Consider the following 12,516-nt stretch of genomic DNA (forward strand, 5'->3'; position numbering starts at 1 on the left):
AGGATGCTTGGGTTGGAGCTATGGCAAGAACAGGATGGCCAGGGATCAGAGAGAAATGAGTTCCAAGGTGGGCATGAAGGAATGTGAGCTCTGTGGAGAACCTAGGAAGGGCCAACTTATCCACACTAGCACCCGCCACACACAAGGATCCTAGGAATAGCCACAACTAACTAATGACCTGTGAGTATGGTTGGAGAGGTTGGCTTAAGAACCGGCAGAGAAATTTAAGATTAGCTCTTTTCACACCCGAGAAGGCGAGTGGTAGGTAGTGTATTAGCTGTGATAGGCGTGAGCTCACAGACAGGGCGAGCTGTGTTGCTGGGAATAATCAGATAATGAAAATATTGAGGAGTCCAGCTCAAGAAAACAAGAGCAGGCTGGGAAGTCAGCCTACAAGGCCTGTTGGATCTGCGGAATCACAGGGACACCGATGCCCTGATGACTTGCCCCCAGCTGGCTCTCCACTAGCCTTCCCGATATCCTGGTGTGGGCTGGGGGTGTCCTGCTCCTCCCTGGAGTTTCAGCCACCCAGGCCTCGCCTTTAGAGAGGGCACCTGTCCTGGCAGGCTCTTTTCTGTGCTCTGACTGTCTTGCTTCTAAGACTCACTGATTCTCAGGCTGTGGCAGCCGGGTGGGTTTCTGCACTCTGTTTCGCTGGGTCCATGTGTCCCATCCCCCCACTTCAACATTCCAGACCGCACCTGGGTTAGTTACAACCAGCCAGGCCAGCCACTTGTCTTTTAGCTGAAGAGAAACAATGTAAATGAACAGAAAAGACACACCCCTCGCTAACTTTGTTTCTGATTTTCCCCCTTGGCCTCAAAGTGAATCTTGGTCCAACAAAATCTGAGCTGCTGAGGGTCCTGGCTCTGTCCTCGGCTGGCAAGTCCTTTGGGCATTAGACTTGCTCCCCCCCGGGACTCAAGGGAAGGGGGCTAGATAGAGACAAGGAGAGTACCTCTAATATTATAACTTTTCTGACCTCCTCTCCCTTCATCCTTCCCCTAACCTGTGTCTGTCTCAACTCAGCCAGTAGTCTCAGGCAGGAGGGACTCCAGCCCCCAGGGTTCCTCCGGGAAGCTTAGACACAGGTGCTAGTCAGGGCAGAATCAAGTCCCAGTTAGGAGACTTCTACCAGCGTTTACCAGCACCCAGGCCCAGTTTCAGTGCTGAGGAAACCAGGCTCAGAGATTAGGTAATAGGTCCAAAAATCACACAGCTGGGAAAAGACACATTTAGGTGTCAAATCTAGGCTTTGGAATTCTGGGTGGGAAATGGAAACACAAACAAGTAAAAAACAAACAAACAAACAAATCCCCAAACCCAAATCCCCAGTTCATTGGAAGCAGTAAGTAGGGAAGTAGCTTCCCTGAGCTGTCCTGATACCTTAGAGCATGAATGGGCAGAGCTAGTTGCTACACTCAGGCACCCCAGGGAGAGGCTGGCTAAGAGCACCAGGAGCCACTGGTTATCCGGGAACAGGAACGTGAGGAGCAGTGAGAGCTGCTAAGATCCCCGGGCCCCACCTCTCCACCCCATCACCACAGTCACCTGCCATCTGACATCCTCAGGGACCGAGGAAGGAAAGCCGGGGTGATGCCCGCAAAGAGGAAATTCCCTGGTGCTAATTGCCACTGAGAGACCTGTAGGCTAATTAACCTGTTCATTTGCCTCTCTAGAGTAAATTAGAGGGTTTAACTGGGGAGACTGAAAGAGAGATGTTTGCTGGTGGCCACCTCCTGGGGGGGAGGGGGCAATGGGAGGCTTTGTAGTGGGCACAGTGGGCTGCTGGAGAGGCTTGGCAGAGGGGCTGGCTGCCAGGGGGTAGGCACAGGTGGTCCTTGCGTTGTTTCCCTTTTCATTGCGGTGAATTGGGAAGGCTGCCCTGATAGCCTGGAGCATTCCGGGTTCTCCAGAAGGAGAGGGGTAGGTCCTGTTTATTGGGGGGTGTCCTCTGCTGCTGGCCTCTGCGCCCCATGGTTTGGTTATAAAATGCCCCTCCCTACAGGTTCATGCACCTGAGCATTCGGTCCCCAGCTAGTGGCACTGTGTTAGGGAGGTTGTGGAGCCTTCAGGAGGTGGAGCCTAGCTGGACGTGGGCCAGCTGGGGTATGCCTTAAAGTTTACAGCCTGTCTCCCCCACGACTGCCCACTGTGTGCTTCCCGTTCTGCAGAAACGTGAGTTGGTAAGGGGGTCCCAGTTTTGTGTTCCCACTGCTATGGGGCCACCCGTGGTCACGCCTTCCCTGCCATGACAGACTGTTCCTTCAGGGCTCATGTCACTTGTGTGTTTAGTCACAGCCGTGAGAAAAGAAACCAACACAGCCTGGCCCCAGGGACTTCCAAAACCCCTTGGCCAGAGTCCTGTCATTTTTAGATGGGGACACAGATCTTTGGGGGGGGGACGACAGGAGATCCTTTTTTACACCCCTACACTTTCCATCTCAGGCTCTATCTATTCCAGGCTCCAGAAGCTTTGGCATAGTTTGGATGTGAAAGGAAGCCCAATGCTTCCCCACTACTCTGGAGGGAGTTTGGTTGGTGTTTCCTTTACCTCTGACAAAATAACTTGAGAAACTCAGTGTAAAGGAGAGAAGATTGACTTTGGCCCCTGGTTTCCCGGGCTTCAGTCAGTGTTCACACGGCTTTATTGCAGAGCATCTTGAAGCAGCTGGGGGTAGAGCAGAGCTGCCCGCCTTAAGGGTAGGTGGGGGTGAGGTGAGCCAGAGAAAGGGGAGAGGGGAGGAGGGAAAGAGGTGGTGGTCGGGAGCAAGACATAGTGACCTACTTCTAATAGACTCCACTCTCTATTAGCTCATTGCGCTATGAACTGACCATGGATTAGACCACCGACGAGGCTAATTAACGAAGTAAATGCCATGATGAGCCAATCACCTCTTCACTGGGGCACCTGCTGGGGACCAAGTCTTTAACATATGAACCTTTAAAGATATTTTACATCCAACCCATAATAGCATGGGAGAGAGAAGGTCTCTCTCTGTAAGCCTGGATCTGGTGCAGTGAGCTGCAACCTCTCAGGCTGCCTGTCTTGCATGACTTGTCAGTGGTTGATGCCTTCAAGGCACAGGTAACCAAAGGGTGTCTGACTTTTGTCACTTCCAGGGCCACACTTCTTCAGACGTACTGCATCTGTGAACTCCTGCCCACTCCTCGGGATCGATCCCCTCACCCAGGCGGGCCAATCAGTATTGGGGAAAGGACACTCTAATGCCCTTTCCTGTTCTGCAGGTGCCCGGGGCATCGTCAACAGTGGCCTGATCCCCTCGCTGGTGTGGAACCTGCATTCAGAGGAGGAATACATTCAGGAGATCATCTTGGACACTCTGGCACCATGCCTGCAGGAGGATGCCACTGAGGCTCTAGATAGCCACGCTGTGCCCTGTTTTAAGGAGAAGCTCCAAAGTGAGAACCGCCAGCTCCGCAGCAAGGCTGCCCGGGCACTCATTGCTATCAGGTGAGGTGTTTTGTGGTGACCGAGCGGTCACCTCCTTGAGTTTCTGCTGAGGGCCAGAGAAGGCCACCAAGCTACTCCTGGCCTATCAGGAGATCAGCAGTGGGGCTTCACCTAGCTACGTCTGCCAGAGAACCCAAGTGCATCCACCCAGGCATACGTCCTCTAACTTCCTTGTGCCCTGGGGGAAGGGGACACTGGGTCAGAAGAGTACATTTTTCATTGGTGTGACCGTGGTGGCTGTCCTGCGATTATGCTATATCCCAGGGAACTCGCTCTCACTTCCATCCTGGACACTCCTAGCTAATTGGTCACTTCTCCATGAGGAAGACAAGCAGATGAACTCCAGTGATGATGATGATAGCCAGTGGTCATTAAGTATGCAAACATACCCAGGCACTGCCTATAAAGTCAACGAGGGCCAGACAACTGCCACGGAAGGAGGAGGCATCTATCTGCCTGTAGAGATGAGAAGACAGAAGCCCGAGTTCCAGTCACGTGCTCAAGGTCACGTAGGATCACAGTCTAAATCTGGGCCCGAAAATGGAGGGAGAACGGAACCTCCAAACAGCCAGTCCTGTGTCTCAGGAGACCCCTTTGCCTGTGCCCACACCCCCTCAGTTCAAGAGGGAGGGAAGGCCTTGCCATCCCTCAAGCCCTGGCTTAACTTCTATCAGGGAGTCTGGCTAGGAGGCCAGGCTAGTATTTCTGGTGGGCCTGCCCCAACCCCTGGGATGCTGGTTTGGAATGCTCGTTATGATGCATATTCTCAGACCCACCCATAACTATCACCATCAGGTCTGTGGCCGGAGGTCCCCATCCAACGAAGCTCCGACGACAGAACTTTATCAAAGTGCCGCTTCCGCCCAGCTCCCCTGGTCTCCCCCATCAGCCTGTCTGTCGTGTTCATTCCCACCCCTTACGATTTTGTGTCACCCACACAGTGAGTCTGTTCTGTTTGCTGCTATAGACTAAGGGCTAGACGGTGTGCTCCCCAAATGTCAAGTGCCTAGAGGCCGATAAACGTAGCAGCTCTCACCTCAGTGTCTGGACTAGTACTTGCCTCGGGTCACCGAGGAAATGAGCTCAGGGCCGTCCTGTAGGTGGACCCAGGACTCTGCGTCCTTGATAAATCGCCCCAGGGTGAAAGGCTGACAGCTCAGAAAGCCAAGAGCATCACAGCATCACGGAGAAGTGGCTGCTGGCTCTGCTTCCTGAACAGTGTTCCCATAAAAATACCTATGTCTTCGAGGTGTTCAGAGTTCCGACAAACGAGAGTCCTGTGGAAGGCAGTGAGGTAGGGAAATGGTGAGCCAACGGTCAAGTTGAAGTCTCTCTGTTGGGATGTTTGTGCACTGTGTGTGTGACATTACCATCCTGAGCCCTTCTCTTTTGGGGGAGTTGGGGGGATCACGCTGGCTCATGGTTGAGAAACTCTCAGGAAGTTCACCACCCTCATTTTCACAACATCATGCAATGCTGGAACAGAGTGAACCTGTGGTTGCTCAGCTCTCCCCTGGTAAAGAAACCAACTCGGGTAGAGACAGACTGTCTGGCTGTGGGGTCTTACCCTTCCACATAAACAAACATGTCTTCATTTATGAGCATGGCTTAGAATGACACTCATTCCCCCGGGGGACCCTTCATCTCTTTCAGTGGCAGAAAGTCATACTCCCAACACAGGTTCTCTCTTAGTGTGTGTCCTGGGACATTCCCAGGCCTCACCTCCTTTTGTCCTCTCTCTGCCGTAGCATCCCCTTGGAGGGCAAGCAACAGGTGTGGCAGCATGAAGTCATTCCTATCCTGGTGGATCTGTTGTTGGACCCTGATGAGGAGGTACAAGGTAATGTGGCTGGGGCCCTGATGCACGCAGCCGTGACCACTGAAGGTAAGACGGGGTGCCCTTTGGATTCCTGAGGCTGGGTGGGTGCAGGCAGAAGGGAAGAGGCAGGCCCCTTGCTTGCCAGCATCCACAGTGAGCTTTCCAAATGCTTCCTTCTCATGTCAAGGGCCAAGTAGTGACCTCTCAGACCTCTAGGCTCCATCAAAATCCACTTTTTGATCTATCGCTAAGGACCTTTTAAAGTTTGGTCCAACCGCCTGGCGGTGGTGGCGCACGCCTTTAATCCCAGCACTCGGGAGGCAGAGGCAGGCGGATCTCTGTGAGTTCGGAGGCCAGCCTGGTCTACAAAGTGAGTTCCAGGAAAAGCGCAAAGCTACACAGAGAAACCCTGTCTCGAAAAAAACCAAACAAACAAACAAAAAAGTTTGGTCCAAAGTTTAGACCTCTCTCATCTTCTTGGACTCAGTGGGCTGGCTGGCAGTGATTTGTCACAAGCCACTCGCGTTAGGCCTGTGCCCCTCTACACCAAGCTATTTCCTTGGCCTAAAGACCTTGCCTCAGACTCAGGTCTCTTTGAACCATTATTCTGAGATTGATTAGTTTGGTCTCTATAATTCTGTTATTCCTGGGTGGAAGCAGACCCCAGAGTCCTTGGCCTTACGTGTTGCCTTTTTAAAAAAAATAATGTGTAGGGGTGTGTGTGTGTGTGCGCGCGCACGCGCAATCATATGCCTCTTCCCCTGGAGCCAGAATAACAGGTGCCTGATGTGGGTGCTGGGAACAGAACTCGGGTCCTTTGCAAGAGCAGTACCACACTCTTAGGTCATCTCTCCTTTCTGTGTTTCTTGGTCATAACTACTTTTGTTAAGCTGTGGTATAGGGCACATACTATAGAAAAACCTTCCCCTTAACCCCTCAGGTCAGGATTCCCAGGCAGCAGATATCAGGGCTAAGCCACCCAACCACTGGCTGAGGGAAGGGACCCAGGGTAGACGCCACACCTGACAGACTAGATGTGACGTCCTCCCGTCTTGCTTCTCATAACTTCTGAAAGCCATCTGGCCTTCCTGACCACCTCATACCCACCCACTCCAGGCCTGTGCATGATGCTCTCTTTGTGTTTTCCTGACGACTCTGGAGGTCTCGGATTTATAATCAACATGGCTCCCCGGTGGACCCCAATAGTAGAATTGAGACACACAAGGGGAGAGGTTGGGGCTTTCTCAGAGTCTACAACATCTTTCCATCATCCCTGCTTACTGAGGCAGTTCTGACTGCATGTGGGAGCAGGGCACCCTGTGTGCCTTCACATGGAGGGGGGTACCTCAGCCCAAGCTTATGTGGGAAGATTTGGAAGGCCAGGGACCCATTAGGCCGTAGCCAGTGGCTAGAGACACAGAGGCCAGGACCCAGGGCTATGCCACCCTCTCCCAGCTAGGTCTCGGAGTCCCTATCCTAAGTTGGGCCCTGAGCTGGACGATGGAGCACAGAGGTCTTGGCCTTGGGTATCTGCAGTCGTCAGAAGAGGCAGAATCCTGGAGGAGGTGGAGAAGCCAGCATTCAGGGGGCGGGGCCTAGGGCAGGTGCCCAGCCTCCTCCGAGAGCATCCAGAGGGCCCCACGGCTAAGCTGCACCTTGGCACCTAACCGTGTGTGTTTTGTGCCAGGTGCAGACCTGTGGCTCAAGAAATGCCTGCCACATAAACATGTGATTGATTTTTTTTCCCTTTTTTTTTAAAGAACACTGCGTATGTTGTCTTATGAAAGCTGATTACAGGAGAGGGGTGGGGTGGCACAGCGAGCCTGGTTAGGGAACCTAACAGGCAGAGAGGAAGAAACGGAGGGCCCAGGTTGGACTCAGCGGAGCAGTGCGGCAAAGACGGAGGGAAGGAGAGGCTGGGTCCAGGTGGCGCTGCTCTTTAGACATCCCAGGTAGCGGGACAGGGGGAGACAAGCCCCTTCGGTGCAGATGATTGGGAAACCCAGGGTCTGTGGCCCACAGGGAAATACGCGGCCCTGGATGTGGACGCCATCGCCCCGCTCCTGGAGCTGCTCTGCGCTACAACACACAGCAAGGTGTGCCTGAACACCATCAAAGCCCTCACCATGCTGGCCGAGGCCCCCGAGGGCCGCAGGTTGCTGCAGCCCCACCTGCCTACCCTCCGGGTCTTCCTGCAGCACAAAAACGAGGCCATACAGCGGGCAGCCCAAATAGCCATCAAAGTGATTGAGTGGAAGCCATGACTTCCGAGAGGCTGTCTGTAGGCCTGAATAAATGAATTGAATCTCCTATGCCGGATTTCCCATGTCACTTCATGTTCTTAGAGCAACGTCACAGCTCTCTCTCTCTCTCTTCTCTCTCTCTCTCTCTCTCTCTCTCTCTCTCTCTCTCTCTCTCTCTCTCTCTCTCTCTCTCTGCCAAAGAAGAAACACTAGACCCAAAAAGGACCTGGTTCTGGGAAACACAGGTCCATCCCATGGTGTGGGGTGGGAGGAGGTAGCCCCGACACAAATATTTTCTGCTTGGATCCAAAGTCCTTATAGAAGGCAGATAGCAGAGCTGAGCCCTCCAGGGACAGGGGTGGGAGGCGGGGAGTTGGACTGGGGGTTGGAGGGTTATGCAGTTGGACCAGGCACCAGCCAAACATAATACCTTTGACTGATTTGGACCTTGGGGTACAGCTGAGCATGGTTTTGCTGAGCGCTTCTACCTATAGAGAGACCAAAGTACCCCATTAAGCTACGCTCATCTAGTCCTGCCTGAATGGTCAGGTTATGGATGTCCTGCTTTACAAGTGAACTAGTGTGCCCAGCATCAGTTGGAGGAGCCACAGAAATAGAGCAGGACTTCAAGGCTGAGCCTCTGGTCTGGGACTAAGCTGGACCCTCCTCTCTCCCCAAGAGCCTGTTCAAACTCCTTCCTTACCGGTGAGAAGTGTTGTTTGAGAGGACCGCTCAGAGTTAATATTATCAGAACCAGAACCCCAAGAACCCGAGTAAGACTTTCCCCACTGTCCTTTCAAGGAGGCTCAGGGACCCTCCTGGTTATCAAGAGAAACACAGAGAAGTGTGTGTCCTGGAATTAAAGGATCAGCTCAAGTCGGCCCTCTTGTACCGAAGGGGACTGGCTACTGGATTCAAGTGGCATTTCAGGTGCGATCCTATTTTCAAAAACAGACCACATGAAAGGAAACCATTCTCCTTCAGCAAAGCAGGGGCCCTAGGACCTCCGTGGTCTCACGTTCTCATCGTGCCTCCATCTACAGCAAGCTGACCCTGCTCCTGCCACCGGGTCCAGCCAAGGTCAGCAACACCCTCCACCCAGGATCCTGTGCATTTGATGTCGACTCTGGAACCCTCTTTTGTGACATGGGCCCCACGTGTGGGTTTAGATGCAGACCATTTCCCCACAAAATCCAACCTATGTGGCTGTGTGGGCCCCTCTCCCAGGTCCCTTTCTAGCTGGGTATGCCTTTCTGTTTTCTCGGCCCCTAACAGTGTCTCTAGCCCCGGACTGTTTTAAGCGCTGGCCCCTTAGGTCCAACAGAAACTCTGCCCTTAAATGTCTCCAGGCAACAATGAACACCAGTTATTCAGAAAATGTTTCAAAAAATAGAGGAGGAAGGAGCATTTTCTTTTTTGAACATGATTTTTTAAATTCGTTCTTTGGGAACTTCACATCATGCACCCCAATCCCATCCACTTCCCAGTCTTTCCTCCCGCCACCCTTGTAGTCCCCTCCCCCACAAAAAAGAAAAAAAAACCATTTTGTTCTTTTGTCTTTCCCGCCTCTCCATCACATATTCATTTGTCACAGTGGCCTTGGGAGCCACGGCGTGTCCCACAGTCTACCCTTTTGCCCAAACGGCTTTACTTGCAAATATTCATCGCAACGAGTTGTTGGTCTGGTTCAAGACCCCTGGCTTCTAGGACACCATCAATATTGGACCTTCCCCCAGACTTCTGCTGTTGCCCCGAGTCATGGAGATCCTGCAGCTCTATTTCCACAGGCCTGGTCTCTTCACTCGCTCCAGCAGGTCATCGATGGGGTACATGTTGGGGTGGGCCAACTCAAAATCCTGGATGGCAGCTAAGTTGGTCAGTTCTGGCCTCTGCCGGGACTGTCCACCTCAGGCGAGGGTCGGGGCCAGTTTTCCTGGGAGGTGGGGCAGTTCTCTCGCTGGGCGGGGCGGGGTGTGTGGGTGGGTGGGTGGGGTGGGGGTGGGGAGCAGTTCTCCAGCGCCCAGGCCAGCTCTCCCATGGCCCCTGGTAGTAACATGGGCCACAGACATCAACACAGACCCTGGCTAAAGTAGGACCATGGACCTAGACATGGCCCTCAGCCACAGTTTAGGCCCCGATATCACCGTGGCCTCAGGTGGCAACAGTGTAGGCCCTCAGATCAGTATGGCCCTGGCAACAGCATGGTCCTCATCCAGCAACATGGCCTCAGGTCGGGGAGTAGATATTATCAAAACCAGAACCCCAAGAACCCGAGTAAAACTTTCCCCACTGTCCTTTCAAGGAGGCTCAGGGACCCTCCTGGTTATCAAGAGAAACACAGAGAAGTGTGTGTCCTGGAATTAAAGGATCAGCTCAAGTCGGCCCAAAGGGGACCGGCTACTGGATCCAAGTGGCATTTCAGGTGAAATGCCTGGAAGACCTTTGGTGATAACATGGGCCCTGGATATCAACACAGACCCTAGCAGCTGTAGGGCCACAGACCCACCAGACATGGCCCTCAGCAGCAGCACAGGCTGGGACATCACACGGCCCCAGATAGCAGCGCAAGCCACCCATAGCAGCCTGTTCCTCACTGCCGTCCCATATTCAGTTCCTTTTCTCTCCACAGTGCGCGAACCACTCCGCTTCTCCTTCTCTCCCATTTCTCCACTGCATACCTGTTCATCGTCTTCCTGCCCACCTGTTGGAAGGAGCATTATTTTGTTTTTGTTATTTTGTTTTTCGAGACAGGGTTTCTCTGTGTAGTTTTGGTGCATGTCCTGGAACTCGCTCTGTAGACCAGGCTGGCCTGGAACTCACAGAGATTTGCCTGGCTCTGCCTCCCGAGTGCTGGGATTAAAGGCGTGTGCCACCGGCGCCCGGCAGAAGGAGCATTTTTTTTTTTTTAAACTCCTGGGATGATCCTTACTACCCTTGTCCTTACACCACAAAGAAATCACAAGAAAACTATGGACCAACATGTCTTCTGAATAGAACCATGAAAAATGCAGTGAACAATTAGCAAGACAAATGTAACAACTTGGTAAAAGTGTTACATATCAGGGCCATCCAGGGTTTAAATATCTCAGGAAGGGACATGAAAAACCAATCAAGGTACAAGAGTCAGAAAGATCATTCCACAAAACTCCATTTGTGGTTAAAAACGAAACAAAAACTGTTAGGATTCTTAACTTGGGAATCTTGGGAAAGAGGAAAACTTCCTCTATAGAATAAAGAACACCTGCAAAAATTCAACAGCTGGCCTCATATTAATAACTTCTTATTCCTTGAGATAAGGAACAAAACAAGGACCTCAGTTTTTGCCACTTTGGTTCAGTGTCGTCCTGGAGATTCTAGCCAGGACACACACAGGCAAGAAAAAAGCAGGGGAGGACATCCATATCTTTTTTTAAATGAGCAAATGATTTTATCCATCAATTATACCATCACTATAAGAAAAATACTTTAACTATAAGAACTAACAAGTTCATCTTTGTGGTGGCATCAATATACAATTAGTTACGTTTCTGTCGACTCACTGTGAATAGAAAAATGAAACTAAGAAATTTTCACAGTAGCATCAAAGAATAAAATAAGTTAGAATAAATATGTGCAGGATAGATTGTTTATTTATTTATTTTTGATGCAAGCTAGTCATTTGGGAAGAGGGAACCCCTATGGAGAAAATGCCCTCACCAAGCCGGGCGGTGTTGGCACAGGCCTTTAATCCCAGCACTCAGGAGGCAGAGCCAGGAGGATCTTTGTGAGTTCGAGGCCAGCCTGGGCTACCAAGTGAGTTCCAGGAAAGGCGCAAAGCTACACAAAGAAACCCTGTCTCGAAAAACAAACAAAACAAAACAAAACAAAACAAAACAAAAAAAACAAAAAAAAAAAAAGAAAAAGAAAATGCCCTCACCAGATTGACCCATGGGAAGGACTCTGCTTTTTTGTTGATTGATTGATGTGGGAGGATCCAGCTACTGGAAGCAATTTCACCCTGAGGCTAGTGGTCGTGGATGACGTCAGAAAGCAGGCTAAATAAGCCATAAAAAGTAAACAGTACTCTTCTATGGCCTCTGATTCGGTTCCTGCCTGCAGGTTCCTGCCTCTGAGTGCCTGCCATTTTTTCCCCTGGATGGAGATGACAAGCTGTAAACTGAAATAAACCCAAGTTTCCTCCCCCAAGTTGCTTTGGTCATGGTTTTTTTTTTTTTTTTTTTTTTTGGTTTTTCGAGACAGGGTTTCTCTCTCGTGTAGCTTTGCGCCTTTCCTGGAACTCACTTGGTAGCCCAGGCTGGCCTCGAACTCACAGAGATCCGCCTGGCTCTGCCTCCCAAGTGCTGGGATTAAAGGCGTGCACCACCACTGCCTGGCTTGTTTTTGTTTTTTAATCACAGTAATGGAAACCCTAGGACAAAGCCTAATAAAATAAATGCAAGACCTCTGCACTGAAAATTAAGTACAGGTTAAAAGACCTTAGAGACCTAAATCAAGGGAAAGCCATCCCACGCTTGTAGAGCAGAGACTTGATGCTGTCTGGCAGGAACACACTCGTGCAGCTCACGCCACATGTTGGAAACGGAGCTCTTGTTTCCAGGGCTGTTCTCTCTCCTCTGCGGCCTATTCTAGAGTGGATGTTGTTTTCACCTGTGTTCTTATGACTGTCACCCCGAATCCTCTGTGACAGTTGAAACTGATTGTCCACAGAGTCTAGAAACACCTAGGAGGACACCTCCAGGCACACCTGTGGAGGATCATCTAGATTAGGTTAGCCTCTGGGCATGCCTGTGAGGGATTATCTTGATTGGTTAATTGAGTTGGATAGACCCGCCTTTAAAGTGTTTGGTAACATTCCTTGAGCGGGGTACCATTCGAGAATACGAAATAGAAATCTGGCTGATGGTGGTCGTTGATCACTCTGCTTCTTGATTGTGGATGCAGTGGGACCAGCTACTAGTAACAAGCTACTTTCACCATGG

General features: G+C 51.3%; 1 protein-coding gene across 1 annotated transcript in view; it reads left to right on the forward strand.

The window, feature by feature from the left end:
- The window catches only part of Rsph14 (radial spoke head 14 homolog), a 79,576-nt gene extending 71,979 nt beyond the window's left edge, over positions 1 to 7,597 (forward strand). The window contains exons 5-7 of the mRNA XM_006979072.4: positions 3,250 to 3,475; positions 5,224 to 5,360; positions 7,317 to 7,597. Of these exons, the coding sequence (XP_006979134.1) occupies positions 3,250 to 3,475; positions 5,224 to 5,360; positions 7,317 to 7,558 (605 nt within the window). The 3' untranslated portion in view covers positions 7,559 to 7,597. The remainder of the gene's footprint in view (positions 1 to 3,249; positions 3,476 to 5,223; positions 5,361 to 7,316) is intronic.
- The last annotated feature ends 4,919 nt before the right edge of the window (positions 7,598 to 12,516 follow it).

Source organism: Peromyscus maniculatus, chromosome 21 (assembly GCF_049852395.1).
Source record: "Peromyscus maniculatus bairdii isolate BWxNUB_F1_BW_parent chromosome 21, HU_Pman_BW_mat_3.1, whole genome shotgun sequence".
NCBI classification, from domain to species: Eukaryota; Metazoa; Chordata; class Mammalia; order Rodentia; family Cricetidae; genus Peromyscus; species Peromyscus maniculatus.